Here is a 15,447-nt window from a genome sequence, read left to right on the forward strand (position 1 = left end):
TGAGCCACCATGCCCGGCCAGAAAATGTTGACTAAAATTTTAATATTCGTATGCCCTGAGCATAGCAGTTTTACCAACTTTACCAGTTTTCTCTATTGTGGCCTTTTATGTTTTCCTTGTATCTGTAACTTAACAAGATAAGATGAAATTTGTATTTGGGAAAATTGTGTAAATGAAAATACTGTTATTTGAAATGGAACTTTTCTACGTATTTTAACCCTTGCCCATATGCTAGTATCAATACTGGTTTATAGCCTTTGAAGTAAAAATTAAGACAAATTAACCGTGTCCTTTTATGTCTTTGTGCAGGAAACTCTTCATATAGTGAAAAAGAAGGGAAGAAAAATGAAGCAATAAAGATATATAAGGTTCGTTGAAATAAAGAAAAATTTTTTATTAGATAATAACACCTTTTGGTTACTTAGTACATAGCTCTAGTGCCCCAGGTATATAAAAATATTTTAATATAACTGTTACATACCTATTATGGAGGTATTTTTATTTGCTGTTTCACTAACTACTTTTTACTTTTCTAGCCTCAAAGATCAAATTGGCGTACAAGTCAGTGCTTCAGAAATTTTTTCTCCAATATATTTTCTTCTAGTAGTCACACTGGAGAATCTTCTTTTACCTGTAGAGCTTATTGGTTAGTATTTTCTACTTTTAATTGATGCTGTCTATACTTGATGTTTTAATGATTATGATTACCTTTTTGTAGAAATTTAAACTCTGGGCTCAATAACAATTATGAAAGGCCCATCTTGTTTTTGTTTTTTTCTTTTGGAGAATAAACTAGCTCTAAGACAAAACTGGTTGTTTTGTGAGCTTTTATATTATGCATTGACTGTCAATGCCAGTGGGCTTTGTTTTCATTAATAAGTTGTTCTATCCAAGCTTTTTATATAATAGAGAAGTAGGCTACTTGTTAAGTTACCGGGAGTAGTACCTAACAAAGCAGAAACCTTTTAGAGCCTACACAGTCATCTTTGAATCCTAGTGACTGGCACGTAATTACTAAGTAGATATTGGTGGAATGTGAAGATTAAATTGGGGTTTTGAAATCACATATACAGTTAGCTGAACTAACAGGACAGAATAAGATTGTGTGATTTGATTTTGGAGCTTGGCAAGGTATTCTAAGACAACAATTATATCTGAGTAGCTTTTTGAAAAGCTGAACTTTTCAAAAGTTCATCCATTTTTGGATGCAGTAATCATACCCTCCTTTATTTTCTTCTTTTGTCTTAGGCTAGTTTCAAGTGGCAAACTATTGCATCTAGAATGCCTTTCTTTTAATAATGAGGATTTTAGTATGAATTGATTTTTTTTAATCCTGTCACTTAAGATAGAAATTCAAGCATTATTTTTAGGAATCAAATAAATATAATTCTGATTAATAATATAAAAATTTTACTTAATTTAGGAATGAGTTTATATTAAAAGTGTCTAAATAGAAAAACATTCTTATTTTTATATGTGTGACCCATAATGCTAGGTACAAAAACAGCTGCTATTCTTGATATAACCCAGTTGTTTCTTTGAACTTAAAATTTTGATGAAGATCTAAAATTTATCTTTTAGTACAGAATTTATAGAAGTCAATGAAATCAGTGCATTGATTAGGCAGAAGAGACAGGAACTGGAATTATCATGGTTTCCTGATACATTACCTGGAATTGGAAGGTAAAAAAATTGTTTACTGAAGTTTTTACAGGCTAATGTGAGCACAAGATATCATTAATTTTAATACTTAAGTACATGGGTGCCTTATTCAAAAGTTATCTGCCTAAGGAAGTTTTGTGCACATTAAACTTTGATGTTTCAAATGCCTAATGAAGATTGCTATTTAAAGGACCTCTTAGAAAGTAAAGAATCCTTAATTAATCTGTTTAATAAGTATAGGTATTTATATGCTAGATTTATTTAAAATGGAGAGCACTTGAATAGTAAGATTCATTATTAGTAGTAGCATTTAAACCTGTCATCCTTCCTCTACTCTTCCCCCACTGCAGTCTCACCTGCTTTAATCATGTTTCCCTGCCTGGGCTGGAGTGCAGTGGCGCAGTCATAGCTCACTGTAACCTCAAACTCCTCAAGGGATTCTCCCGCCTTCCCAAGTAGCTGGGACTACTAGGCCCGGCTAGTTTGTTTGTTTCCTTCCTTCCTTCCTTCCTTCCTTCCTTCCTTCCTTCCTCCCTCCCTCCCTTTTTTTTAAGAGACGGAGTCCCACTATGTTGCGCAGGCTGGTTTCAAACTCCTAGTCTCAAGTGATTCTCCTGCCTTGGCCTCCCAAAGTGCTGGAATTATAAGTACGAACCACTGCGCCCAGCCTTAAGAATGTCCTTCTAAATAATTATTTGATCAAGTGCCGAGTGTTCATGACTTTCTATACCCTGGTTCTTTCTTTCTTAGTTTAAGTCCTCAAGCTACTAGCCCACTGCTAGGTACATAATATATATTTAAATCAAGCTCCTAAATAAAGATTAAGGTTCCTGCCTGAGTTTTATGTTCATTTGTATAACATATTATGACTTTATGTGTCACTATAATATAGTTTGTGTAGGGCGTTCACCCTCTAGGAATGACAGTGTAACATAAATTAGAAGTAAAATTAGGAGGTCTAGATAGGTATACTATGAATACTCTGAAGCCCTTCTTTACAGTTACATATTTTTAAGTATATATGTACCAGTCACCTTTTTTTCCCAAAGCTTCTCCTACTGTAAAATCTCACTGTATACTGAATCAGATAGTCTTTTATTAGGTAGACCTAAATTTAACAAAGATAAAGAAAAAAAGAAGCTGGCAAGTAGATTGAGTTTGAATGCAGAAAATTTTGGGGGTCTTAAGAGGTCCTTAGGGACACTGTGAACTCTGAAGAGCCATCTTCAGATCAAGGAATTTTAGAATACAATATGGTGATAGAAATCAGTGCATTGGTTGCCTGGAAAGGAGGGAAAGGGTGCAGAGAAACATGAGGGCACTTTCTAGGGAGGTGGAAATGTTCTGTTTCTTGATTGGAGTGGCAGTCGAACAGATAAATACACTGGTCAAAAGTCAGCAAATTATACGCGTAAAATCTGTGCCTTTTATTTTATGTTGAAATTATACCTCAGAGTTGATTTTTTGTTTTAGAGTGGTGTAGAAAAGAATAAAAGCTAAAAAAAATTCTTGACAAAATAGTACGTTAAATTATTTTAAAGAGAAACATCTGTATTAAAGTTGCCTTCATCTCCTGTGGCCTTTACTGTTAATTTATCAGAAAAACATGCTTTTAAAGGTGTTTCTTTGCAGTCATTGGTAACCATCTTTAGACCTTGAATTTACATTGTTAGTTTTTTGGGCAGAAAAGGTTATTAAAGCACTGTATTTAATATTCTAACTTGATTTGGAGATTTAATAATTTTAAATTGCTGGTTTGATTTTTTTTTAAACTATTTAAACAAAAATGTCTTTGTTTTGAATTTTCAGAATTGGTTTTATACCCTGGAATATTGAAATGGAAGTTCTTCCTCTCATTTCTTCTGTGTTGCCAAGAACTATTTTTCCAACAAGTACCCTATCTTTAGAAAATTTTGGTAAAGTTTGTGAAATGTTTTTTTTTTTTTTTCATTTTAAAAACCGTTATTAGTTTCTTCCAGTTTCATAAAAATGTGAGTGTTGCTTTAGAAAAGCTGTAAAGTAAGGTATAGTAACTCCTAGATATTTCTGCAAATATTTGGACAGTGACTTGACTTTAAAATCATTCCGACTAGAGTATATATACACAGTAGAATACTATTCAGCCCTGTAATAGGAAATCCTGTCAGTTGTGACAACACAGGGGAACCTGGAGGGCATTATGCTGCTAAGTGCATAAGCCAGACACAGAAAGACAAGTACCACATGATCTCACTTATGTGGAATCTAAAAAAGTTGATCTCATACAACTAGAATGTAGAGTAGTGGTTACTAGGAGCTGGGGGGCCTGAAGGATAGGGGATTGGGGAGGTATTGATCAAAGGACATAAAATTTCAGTTAGATAGGAAGAGTAACTTCAAGAGATCCATCATACAACAGTGGTGACTATAGTTAATAATACAGTTGACCCTTGAGTAACATGGGTTTGAAATTCGTGGGTCCACTTGTACACAAATTTTTTCAATAAATATACTGAAAATTTTTTTGGAGATTTGTGATAATTTGAAAAAACTTACAGAGAAAGTATCTAGCCTAAAATACTGAAAAAGTTGAGAAGATATGTCATGAATGCATAAAATATATGTAGATACTAGTCTATTTTATTATCATTTACTACCATAAAATATATACAGATCTATTATAAAAGTTAAAATTTATTAAAACTTATGCCCAGGGCCGGGCGCGGTGGCTCACGCCTGTAATCCTAGCTCTCTGGGAGGCCGAGGCGGGCGGATTGTTTGAGCTCAGGAGTTCGAAACCAGCCTGAGCAAGAGCGAGACCCCGTCTCTACTAAAATTAGAAAGAAATTAATTGGACAACTAAAAATATATAGAAAAAATTAGCCGGACATGGTGGCGCATGTCTGTAGTCCCAGCTACTTGGGAGGCTGATGCAGGAGAATCACTTGAGCCCAGGAGTTTGAGGTTGCTGTGAGCTAGGCTGACGCCACGGCACTCTAGCCCGGGCAACACAGTGAGACTCTGTCTCAAAAAAAAAAAAGAAAACTTATGCCCACAAACACAGACTGTGCATGGCACCATTCACAGTCAGGAGAAATGTAAACAAAGATGCGGTATTAAATCATAACTGCGTAAAATTAACTGTTATTGTGGTGAGTTCAAGTGTTGTGAGTATCCGCTAAATGCAGCGTAAAACTAATCATCTCCAAGTGAACAGTTTTCCCTTCCGGTAAATTGCATATTGCAGTAAAAGGTGATCTCTTGGTGATACTTAATGTCGTGTTTAATGCAATACCGTAAACCTTGAATGACACCATGGGACCCATATGAAGTGACACTAGTAATGCTGGAAGTGCTCCCAAGAAGTAGAGAAAACTTACGATATTACAAGGAAAAGTTGAATTGCTCGATGTGTACCTTAGATTGAGGTCAGCAGCTGCAGTTGCCTGCCATTTCAGACAGACAATTCATCTTGTAAACAGATGATGTAAACTTACGGTATTGATAAGTGCAGTACTGTAAATGTATTTTCTCTTTCTTGTGATTTTCTTAACACTTTCTTTTCTCTAGCTTACTTTATTGTAAGGATACAGTATATAATACATATTAAAAACATGGGTTAATCAACTGGTTGTGTTATCAGTAAGGCTTCTGGTCAGTAGCAGGCTATCAGTAGTTAAGTTTTTGGGGAGTCAAATGTATGCTGATTTTTGACTGTGTGGAGAGTTGGTGCCCCTAAAACCTGCACTGTTTAAGGGTCAACTATATTATATTGAAAATTGGCTAAGAGAGTATGGATGTGAGGTGGTCTTTCTACAAGAATAACTATGTGAGGTGATGCAGATGTTAATTAGCAAGATTCAGTCATTCCACAATGTATACTTATAAACATCATGTTGTACACAGTAAATACATACACTTTTATCTGCCAGTTTAAAAATAATCATCCCAAGTAAAAAGTCTGTTTTACAGTTTTAAGAAATTATGATTTGAAGGCTTTGAGGAACTGATTAGAAGTCTCCATTCTGTTTAGGGCTTTAGTGTCCAAACTATAGATCTTTTAGAAGTAACATCTGTTAATTAATTATGAACAAATAGTTTGAGTCTTTATCAATTCATGGATAACTTGACAATTTTTCTCCTTTTTGCATAATACCAGTTCGTAAAGCAAATAGCAGTTAGCAAGCCAAATGGTATTTTCCCTTTTTTCCTTATAGAATTGCCCACGCAGAGCCAAATCTAGTTACAATTTATTTCAGTGTCGTTAAGAAAAAGCTGATGAACACCTCATATTACTCAGATATTATTAGCTATGCATTTATTAATAATTTGATTTATGAGCATTTTGTTTTACTCTATTACAGACTATTGTATGCTAAAATTAGCTAAAGCCAAACTATTATTTCCTAAAATACATTTACTTTTTTAAAATTTTAATTTTACTAGGTGCTTCTTGCAAGGCATTAGCACATACCCAAGAAGGAGAAGAAAAGAAGCAAACTTCTGGTACGTCAAATACCAGAGGATCAAGACGAAAACCTGCAGCAACAACTCCTACAAGGAGATCTACACGTAACATGAGAGCTGAAACAGTCAGTCAGTCTCCAAGATCCCCAATATCAGATAATTCTAGGTTTGATGCCCCAGGTAACAATAATCCATCTGTAAGTGTTTCCTCTTCAGCTGTGTCAGAAAAGCAAACAAGACAAGCTCCAAAACGGAAGTCTATAAGAAGAGGAAGAAAACCATCTTTATTAAAAAAGAAGCTTCGGAGCTCTGTACCTCCACCTGAAAAATCATCTTCCAGTGATTCAGTAGATGAAGAAACAGCAGAATCTGACATACCACCTATGTTAGAAAAAGAGCACCAATCAAATGTAGAAAGTAGTAACACTTGTACTATGAAGACAAATGTAGAAAACCAATCTGCTAACTGCTTGCAAAGTTTCAGTGAGCAAATAGAAAGTGAGAAACATGCTGAGAATCGTGATATAGAGGAAAACGTAGAATCTTCATATTCTGAGTCTTGTACTCAAGATCCTCCTGTGCTACTTGGAGAGGAAGAGGAAATTCAAAAACTTGAGAATACAGATAGAGAGGCTAAAGTTTTGTGTTTAGAAAGTGAGATTTCTGAAAACATTTTTGAAAAAGGAGGCGATCCATTAGAAAATCAAGACCAGATATCTGGACCTTCAGAATCAGAGGTAAAGGCAGATATGTGTACAGATCATCCTCCAAACGATTTTCTTCCATGTTCAGGATCTGAAAATGAAGTACACCAACCTGTATCTAGTCCCTTACCCGAGTTACCAGAGAATGCAGAGTCAATGGTTAATGAAGAAAAAATGAGAGAGAATCCTATAGCAGAAATTATTGATCATAAAGATTCTGCAGTAAAAATAGAAGAGCTTGTAGAGAGTCCCAAGTTAGAATCTTTTGAGGGTGAAATGATACAAACAGTGGACAGAAAATCCGTTGAGAGCTCAGAGGTTCAATTGCTTGGGCATGTTGAAACTGAAGATACAGAAATAATTACAACATGTGATACTTCTGAGAATGAAAATGTCAATAGTATTCAAGACTCTGAAAATAATTTATTAAAAAATGATCTTCTTAACACTGAGTTGGACAAATCTTTAGAAGAAAAGAGTGAATCGGTGATTGAACATCCCAAATCTACAGAGTTGCCTAAAACACACAGTGAACAAATTCAGAAGCATTTTAGTGAGGACAACAATGAAATGATACCTATGGAGTGTGATTCATTTTGCAGTGACCAAAATGAATCTGAAATTGAACCATCTATAGATGCTCATTCTAAACAACTGAATGAAAATTCCGTGGCACTCAGTTCTGAAAATAATATACCATCTTCTGATCCTGCAAATGAAAAGATTGAAACTGTATCTCAGCCATCAGAAAGCTCAATAGATACAATAGATAAAGCCAAAAAGCCTCGTACGCGAAGATCTAGATTTCATTCCCCGTCTACTACTTGGTCTCCCAACAAAGATTCTGCACAAGAAAAGAAGCGGTCGCAGTCTCCATCTCCCAAAAGAGAAACTGGAAAAGAAAGTAGGAAGTCTCGATCACCATCTCCTAAGAAAGAATCTGTCCGAGGACGGAGAAAATCTCGTTCTCAGTCCCCCAAAAAGGATATTGCAAGAGAAAAGAGGCGATCTCAGTCTCGTTCTCCAAAGAGAGATAGTACGAGGGAAGGCAAAAGATCTGAATCACTGTCCCCAAGAAGAGATACTTCTAGAGAGAACAGAAGATCTCAATCAAGAGTGAAAGATTCCTCTCCAGGAGAAAAATCCAGGTCCCGGAGCAGAGAAAGAGAAAGTGATAGAGATGGACAGAGGAGAGATCGAGAAAGAGAAAGGAGAACCAGAAGATGGTCTAGGTCCAGATCTCATTCTAGGTCACCCTCAAGATCCAGAACAAAAAGTAAGAGTTCATCGTTTAGTAGAAGTGACAGAGATAATTACTCTCCCCGGTGGAAGGAAAGATGGACAAATGATGGTTGGAGATGTCCACGAGGAAATGATCGATACAGAAAGAATGATCCAGAGAAACAGAATGAAAATACAAGAAAAGAAAAAAATTATATCAGTCCAGATGTTGATGATCCAAATTCTGCTGAAAAACGTAGAAATGACTGTCTTAATTGGGTAACAGAAAAAATAAACTCTGGGCCTGATCCAAGGACCAGAAATCCAGAAAAGCTGAAAGAGTCTCATTGGGAAGAAAATAAAAATGAAAATTCAGGGAATTCTTGGAATAAAAACTTTGGTTCAGGTTGGATGTCTAACCGTGGTAGAGGGAACCGTGGACGAGGCACTTACAGAGGTAGTTTTGCCTATACAGATCAGAATGAAAGTAGATGGCAAAACCGCAAACCCCTCTCAGGGAATTCAAATAGTGCAGGGAATGAGTCTTTCAAGTTTGTGGAACAGCAACCCTATAAGCGAAAAAGTGAGCAAGAGTTCTCATTTGATACACCTGCAGATAGATCTGGGTGGACATTTGCCTCTAGTTGGGCTGTGAGAAAGACTCTGCCAGCAGATGTACAAAACTATTATTCACGACGAGGCAGGAATTCTTCAGGTCCACAATCTGGATGGATGAGACAAGAAGAGGAAACAACTGAACAGGGTAACATATTCTGTTTCTTTATTGATGCTGTTTTATTTGAAGAAAGAGATTATAAATTTAATACCTTATTTGTATGAATTGATGTGATCCTTACTTGTACTTTTTATGTTAAACTGAACCTCAATGTTTACAAGTCACTTTGCATTATATAAATATATGTACATACATTTATAAATATATGTACATACATTTAATATATATTTTTAACCTCACCCTTGCTCCAAACCTTGCCAAAGACTTAAATATTCCATGTACTGTTTGCTACAGTAGAAGAATTTGGGATGTTCCTATGTAGGGTTTAACTTCTATTTCATTTATTTCAGATGTGTGCACTTGAATTTTTTTGATCATTGTTCTCATAAAAATAAGTGACTGTTCTAAAAATAAAGATTTATTTTTGCTTATTTTTCTTAAGAACATTGCAAGAAAAAAAGCTGTTGAAGATATAAAAAATTGATTAACCTTACTTGTAATTTGATAACTAAGTCTTGTTTTATATTACTTTTTCATCTAGTCAGTAACTTTCTTGAGCTAGTGGTTCTTTGCTCATGTTGACATGTTATTGTATGAACTTATTCTTAAAAATAATTTTATTTGAATGTTTTAGTTGGAAAATCAGTGCACATTGTTTGGAAATGACAGGATTAAACTAAATAATTGGAGATTGGTTTTGTTGTACTGAGTCTGTTTATTGCTATTTAATTTTACTGTAACCAATGGTTCTTTGCTTCTCTGTCTAAAGAGATTTGTAACATGATTTTTTTCACAAGTCTTTTTTCTTTTGGTAGATTCTAACCTGAAAGACCAAACAAATCAACAAGTTGATGGTTCTCAGCTGCCTATAAATATGATGCAACCACAAATGAATGTAATGCAGCAACAAATGAATGCACAACACCAGCCTATGAATATCTTCCCATATCCAGTGGGTGTTCACGCTCCTTTGGTGAACATCCAACGCAATCCGTTTAACATTCATCCTCAGCTACCTTTGCATCTCCACACAGGAGTGCCTCTTATGCAGGTAGCTGCTCCTACCAGTGTGTCTCAGGGACTACCACCACCACCACCCCCTCCCCCACCATCCCAGCAAGTCAACTACATTGCTTCACAACCAGATGGAAAGCAATTGCAGGTATGTTTTTAGCAACTCAGGTTTAATCAATGCCATCGTAAACATTTTAGCTATTAGAGACAGATGTTCAAGAAAGGGAGTCCTGGCATCCAAAAACAATTGTTTATTTGATTACAATTTTAGGAAACCCTAAACCGTAATCCCTCTTACTGTCCTTCTCCAGACACCCCAACCCCCAAATAAAAAAATTAATTGAATACATATCATCAAATATAAGCCACAGTGTGCTGTTATTTATATCTAAACAGTTTTTTGTCAGATTAAGAAGACCAAATTGTGGGCCAAACTAGAGTCACATAGTGGGCGCTATAAAATTGTTCTTTGTTTTCTTGGATTTTTGGGGTGGAGGAGTGGGAACTAGTGATTAAGTACTGTGATGAGGCTTGTATTGTCTTGTCCAAACATTAGATAAAGCTGTTCATTATCTGTTACCATCTATGTTTCATTTTCATTAACTTACCATGCTAAAAAGGAAGAAGTACCTCTGAGATAGAAAATCTGAATAATTTGCAAACATTTTGTTACTTACAGTTTTATGCCTGCCTTTTAAAAATTGTAGAATCCTTTCTGTTATATGTAGTTGCAAGAGTAGGGAAATGGGATTTTAGAATTTGGGATCTTATATCTTTCTCTGCTATCATCTCACTGCAAGCCATTTGCCTCACTGCCTCAATTTCTCCAATCTGTAAAATCAGGGTGCTTACTTTAATAGCTTTGCAGGAAAGATACAGTTCTTTAAGTGCTATTCTTCTCCTCCTTGTTTTTAGTTACTGTCAAAACATTATAGTACACGTTTATACTTTTAAAGCCATCTTGACAAATCTAAATTAGGCTCCGTTTAAGAATGTTATTTATTTTTCTTCAAATAGCTCTTTAGATACAAATGACCTGAATTATGCATTTCTCTTAAGTACTAAGGTTGATTTGCTTTGTTTTTTAATGTTATTTCTAATACATAACTAAAAGACTTTATTGCATACAAGTAATTTGTTAACTGATGATAACTTTTTAAAACAGGGTATTCCTAGTTCTTCTCATGTAAGTAATAACATGAGCACACCAGTCTTGCCTGCTCCGACAGCAGCCACAGGAAATGTGGGAACAGTTCAGGGACCAAGTTCTGGTAATACTTCGTCTTCAAGTCACAGCAAAGCCTCTAATGCTGCTATAAAATTGGCAGAAAGCAAAGTAAGTGTTACAGTGGAAGCCAGCGCAGATAGCTCGAAGACAGACAAGGCAAGTTCAAGGTTGAGAGCAACCTACATAATTCTGTATATGATAAAGATGAAAAAATACCAGCTTTCTATTGTATGAATGGTGAAGGGAATTTATTGTGAGCAGTCTTAAATCCCAGTATTATTTGAAGGGTTCTATCTAGATGTGTTGATGCCCAATGAATTACTGGTAATATTTCATAATTATTTTTAGAAATATTTGATACATGTATTAGTAAATAACTTATATTTGTCACACTGATACTTAATAATGTAAAAGTGGAATATTTTCAATTTCATATTGTTAAAGAAGCTTTTTGAAAGTATGTGGTTGGCAAATAATAATTATACATTTTCTTTTCATCAGAAATTGCAAATTCAAGAAAAAGCAGCGCAAGAGGTAAAATTGGCCATTAAACCATTTTACCAAAATAAAGATATCACCAAGGAAGAATATAAAGAAATTGTACGGAAAGCAGTAGATAAAGTAAGTTACAGCTTTAGTGGAGTTATGTGCATATTGTTTTGAACCACTTCTATTTTAATAAAGGAATGCTTAAGTTTAATTAAAATAATAAAAGCTAGCTCCTACTAATTCTTGTCTGCTTTTTACCTTTTCAATAAGTTTGTATGAGATAGGAAATGTGAAAATAAGTCTAGTTATCTCTTTGGGGTTATTTGTTTTTCACAAAGCTTTCCATTTTGCTTTAATCCCTTTAAGCTTGAAAAAAGTTTTCCCCCCTTTTTTCTTAGGTTTGTCATAGTAAAAGCGGTGAAGTAAATTCTACTAAAGTGGCAAATCTGGTTAAAGCCTATGTAGACAAATACAAATATTCACGGAAGGGGAGCCAAAAGAAAACTCTGGAAGAACCTGTGTCTACTGAAAAAAACATAGGCTGAATTGGGGAGCACTATAAAGGACATTATCAAGATATCTGCAAAGTGCAATTTCAACTTGTACCATTAACTGAAAATCATACATAACTGTGATTGAAATTTGGTTTTGATAAAATTATTTTTTTTAACGTAGGATATAATGTTTTGTTCTAAATAAATAATAGTTCTGCACTGCAACTTCTATATCCTTCCTTCCCCTCCCCCTGAAAAGAAAATTTCAAGGGAAAGTAAAGAGTTTAGAGGAAGGTGCATTTTTACTAGGACTGTGTTATAGTATGGATACTGGAAGTTGTACAACTTTTCGAGTAAAACAATGGAGTGCATAAATTAGAGACTTCTAAGTGCACTGGTTTTGCAAGAGATATATATATATATAATACATTTATTCTGTCAGGCTAAAAAATAAAGTATGAACTTTATGATTTTTCCCTTTAATTATAGAAAGTTAAATAATGTATTACCATGAAAAGTATTTCTAATATTAAATAGAACATACCAGTTGCAGGGTTCCTAATGTGTATTTTTACAGCACATATCTGAATAAATTGCTGAGATAGAAGACAAATTATCACGAGTAAAATTTAGTGTTCAAAACTTTGAGACACTCTTCACCTGTTGTGTGACCAAATAAAGGTTATGCTGCTTGTTTCTCTTTTGTGCCTTTTTTTCCCCAATTGAGATGAAGCTGTTTGATTTGCCAGATTACAACTTTGGCAATTCAAAGTCTTTGTTGAACTTGGATGACCAGTTTGGGAAAAGTGTTGACATTGTAGAAATTGTGTTCTTTCCTAATACCTTCTACCCATCAGAGATAATAAATTATTTGTGCTAACTGGAGAATTATGTTAAGTCGTGACCCTTTCCTCCTTGGGACAAAGGTAGAATTTCAAGACTCACTGCATTGGCTTCAAGTTGTTGTTGCTCATCTATCTAATCACTAATGAAATTCTTTTCACACTTGAGAAATCCTCAACTGCTTAACAATGAATAAAATGTTAATTTGGTGACTATGCGTTGGCCGATAGTCATGTTGGACAATTCTAGACATTAAAACCTGTGTTTTGTTTGGAAAGAAAGGGGGAAATTGAATAATGAAGTCTCGGTTAAGTTTTCAGGGACTAGGGATTTGGTTATTTTTTTTAAAGACCTAGAGTATGTTAATTTTTATAAAAGGTAAGTCTAAAATGTTCATACAGGCATTATTTTAATTGGCATCTTGAAAGAACAGTAGATTCTCTCCATGATAAACTGTATTTCATTCCAGTAACAATTTTCAATAGATACCAAATAACTGGAAAGCCGTTCAGATGAGATATTAATGGATCCAAGGTAGATAAATGTCTCAGTGAGATAAACTGATCGTTTTACTAGCTAAACTCTTTAGTGAGAGCAATACTCTATAGGACTGTGCTTTTCTAAAGTAAAGATGATCTGTTTTTTAATTTTATGTGCATAATACTTTCCTGGTGCTAGCTTCGATAGGCAAAATATTTTGAAATGTTGGCTCCCATTATGATTCTGCTAGTTCATAAGCTTTGTTAGGTTGTGAGTATAATCCTGAAAGTATTTCCAAGCAGTTTTTGATCTTCATTCTACATTTCTGGGCATTTGTAATATGGTATTCTACTGATATATATATTTTTAATTAAAGTTTGTGTTTAGATTATGATGGAGAAGTTTGGAGTATATTTCTTCTAAGAAAATATTAAGACAGTGTTTCAAATATCAGTGCACACCTCAGTTGTTTTGGTTAAGAACTCTAGAAACAATTGTGGGAACTTTCAATCTATTTTGAGTTAAGGCTGGTTCACACTTTAAAAATTTTGTAGCAAATTGCTGTGCTTCTGCTGATTAACCACACAATACATACTCTTCCTGCATTTTCTTTCAGTGACATTTAGTGAATTAGGTGACGTTTTAAAAATGTGCTTATACCGTTGAGCTTTTGGAAACAAATTTTAAAGTTTTGGAGAAAACCTTCGTGGTGTGGTCAAGAGTTAAACTCTCATATCTTTGGTAGCACTCTCATGAATTATTTCTACCTTTCTTGAAAATAACAAGTATGTGTTCCATATCTGGGGCACTGGTTAGACTGCATTTAAAATAGCTAATGAAGAATGTTTCTGGATTAGAATTCAACCTTTTTAAATTCTGAAATGTTTAAGAATGTGTTAGAAAATGCATGCTTTATGTTGAAAAAATACATTGCATTAACATTCCCCATTCTTGCTTTTTTCCAGAAATTCACATTAATTTTGCATGTGCACAGTCTTAAAAACATTTTGTAGGGTTACATATTGTTATTAAGATTCAGTATTGACTTGACCTTTGAAACCTGGGTCCCTTTAACTTGCTAGTCACATTGACCGATGTTTTAGGCTATAGAGATGCCTAGAATTTTGAGACTAATAGAAGTTATCTGTAATTTTAACATTCCAAAAGTTTTATGATTTATTTTTTTTATAATTACATTTTATTACCTTCCTTTAAATGGTTACAGTGTGTATGTTTGAATGTTCCATCTAAAAGATTTAGCTTCAGAAGCACAGTGGTTGCCCCACGGTCCATGAGACATTGTTTGTAGTATGAGATTGGAGTGCTGTCTACTGAAATAATACTCTTAAATATGTAGTGTGTAATATTTTCTAATAAATTCTTTTGATAAACAAAGTACTGTCTTTAACATTTTATTATGAAGGTTCCTGGGAAATGATGACTTTTACTTCATTATAGCCCTTTTCAAACATGTGTTGAAGTATTGGATTTGTAACAAGTCACTAGCATCATGTTTACATTAATGTCCAAGCTCTAAAGCATGAGGTATCAGCATATATTTTAATAGCAGTTTCCCCCTAACCACATAATTATTGTAGGAGATTAGAAAAACTTTAGTAAATTTGTAAAAGAGGGAAGAGACTGAAAAACGGAGAAAATCACCTGTAATCCTACCATTCAAAGGTAACAACTTCTGGCTGGGTGTGGTGGCTCAGGCCTATAATCCTTTCACTCTGAGAGGCTGAGGTGGGAGGACCATTTGAGGCCAGGAGTTCGAGGCCAGCCTGAGCATAGCGAGACTATGTGCCTGTAGTCCCAGCTACTCAGGCAGCGGAGGCAGGAGGATCTCTTGAGCCCGGGAGTTTGAGGTTGCAGTGAGCCATGATGAGGCCACCGCACTCTAGCCACGACTGGGAGACTCTTGTCTCAAAAAAAAATTTTTTCTAACGCTTAACAAACTGCACATAGCTATGTTGTAACCTATCCTTTTCACTTGATATATTGAGAATTTTCCATTTTAATAAAAATTCTACAGCATGGATTTTAATGGCTCTATAAAATTCTGTTACATGAATGTACCATTAAAGCAATCCTCTGCTATTGGATATTAAGTTGTTTTTACAAATATAA

At 34.7% G+C, this 15,447-nt stretch overlaps 1 protein-coding gene across 1 annotated transcript in view; it reads left to right on the forward strand.

Moving 5' to 3' along the window:
- The window catches only part of SCAF11 (SR-related CTD-associated factor 11), a 70,427-nt gene extending 57,737 nt beyond the window's left edge, over positions 1-12,690 (forward strand). The window contains exons 5-13 of the mRNA XM_012638388.1: positions 310-368; positions 537-646; positions 1,582-1,683; positions 3,472-3,578; positions 6,088-8,796; positions 9,585-9,931; positions 10,949-11,167; positions 11,513-11,632; positions 11,899-12,690. Coding sequence (XP_012493842.1) covers positions 310-368; positions 537-646; positions 1,582-1,683; positions 3,472-3,578; positions 6,088-8,796; positions 9,585-9,931; positions 10,949-11,167; positions 11,513-11,632; positions 11,899-12,045 — 3,920 coding nt within the window. The 3' untranslated portion in view covers positions 12,046-12,690. The remainder of the gene's footprint in view (positions 1-309; positions 369-536; positions 647-1,581; positions 1,684-3,471; positions 3,579-6,087; positions 8,797-9,584; positions 9,932-10,948; positions 11,168-11,512; positions 11,633-11,898) is intronic.
- Positions 12,691-15,447: the final 2,757 nt, after the last annotated feature.

The sequence above is a fragment of the Propithecus coquereli genome, unplaced genomic scaffold, assembly GCF_000956105.1.
Source record: "Propithecus coquereli isolate 6110/MARCELLA unplaced genomic scaffold, Pcoq_1.0 Scaffold13, whole genome shotgun sequence".
NCBI lineage: Eukaryota > Metazoa > Chordata > Mammalia > Primates > Indriidae > Propithecus > Propithecus coquereli.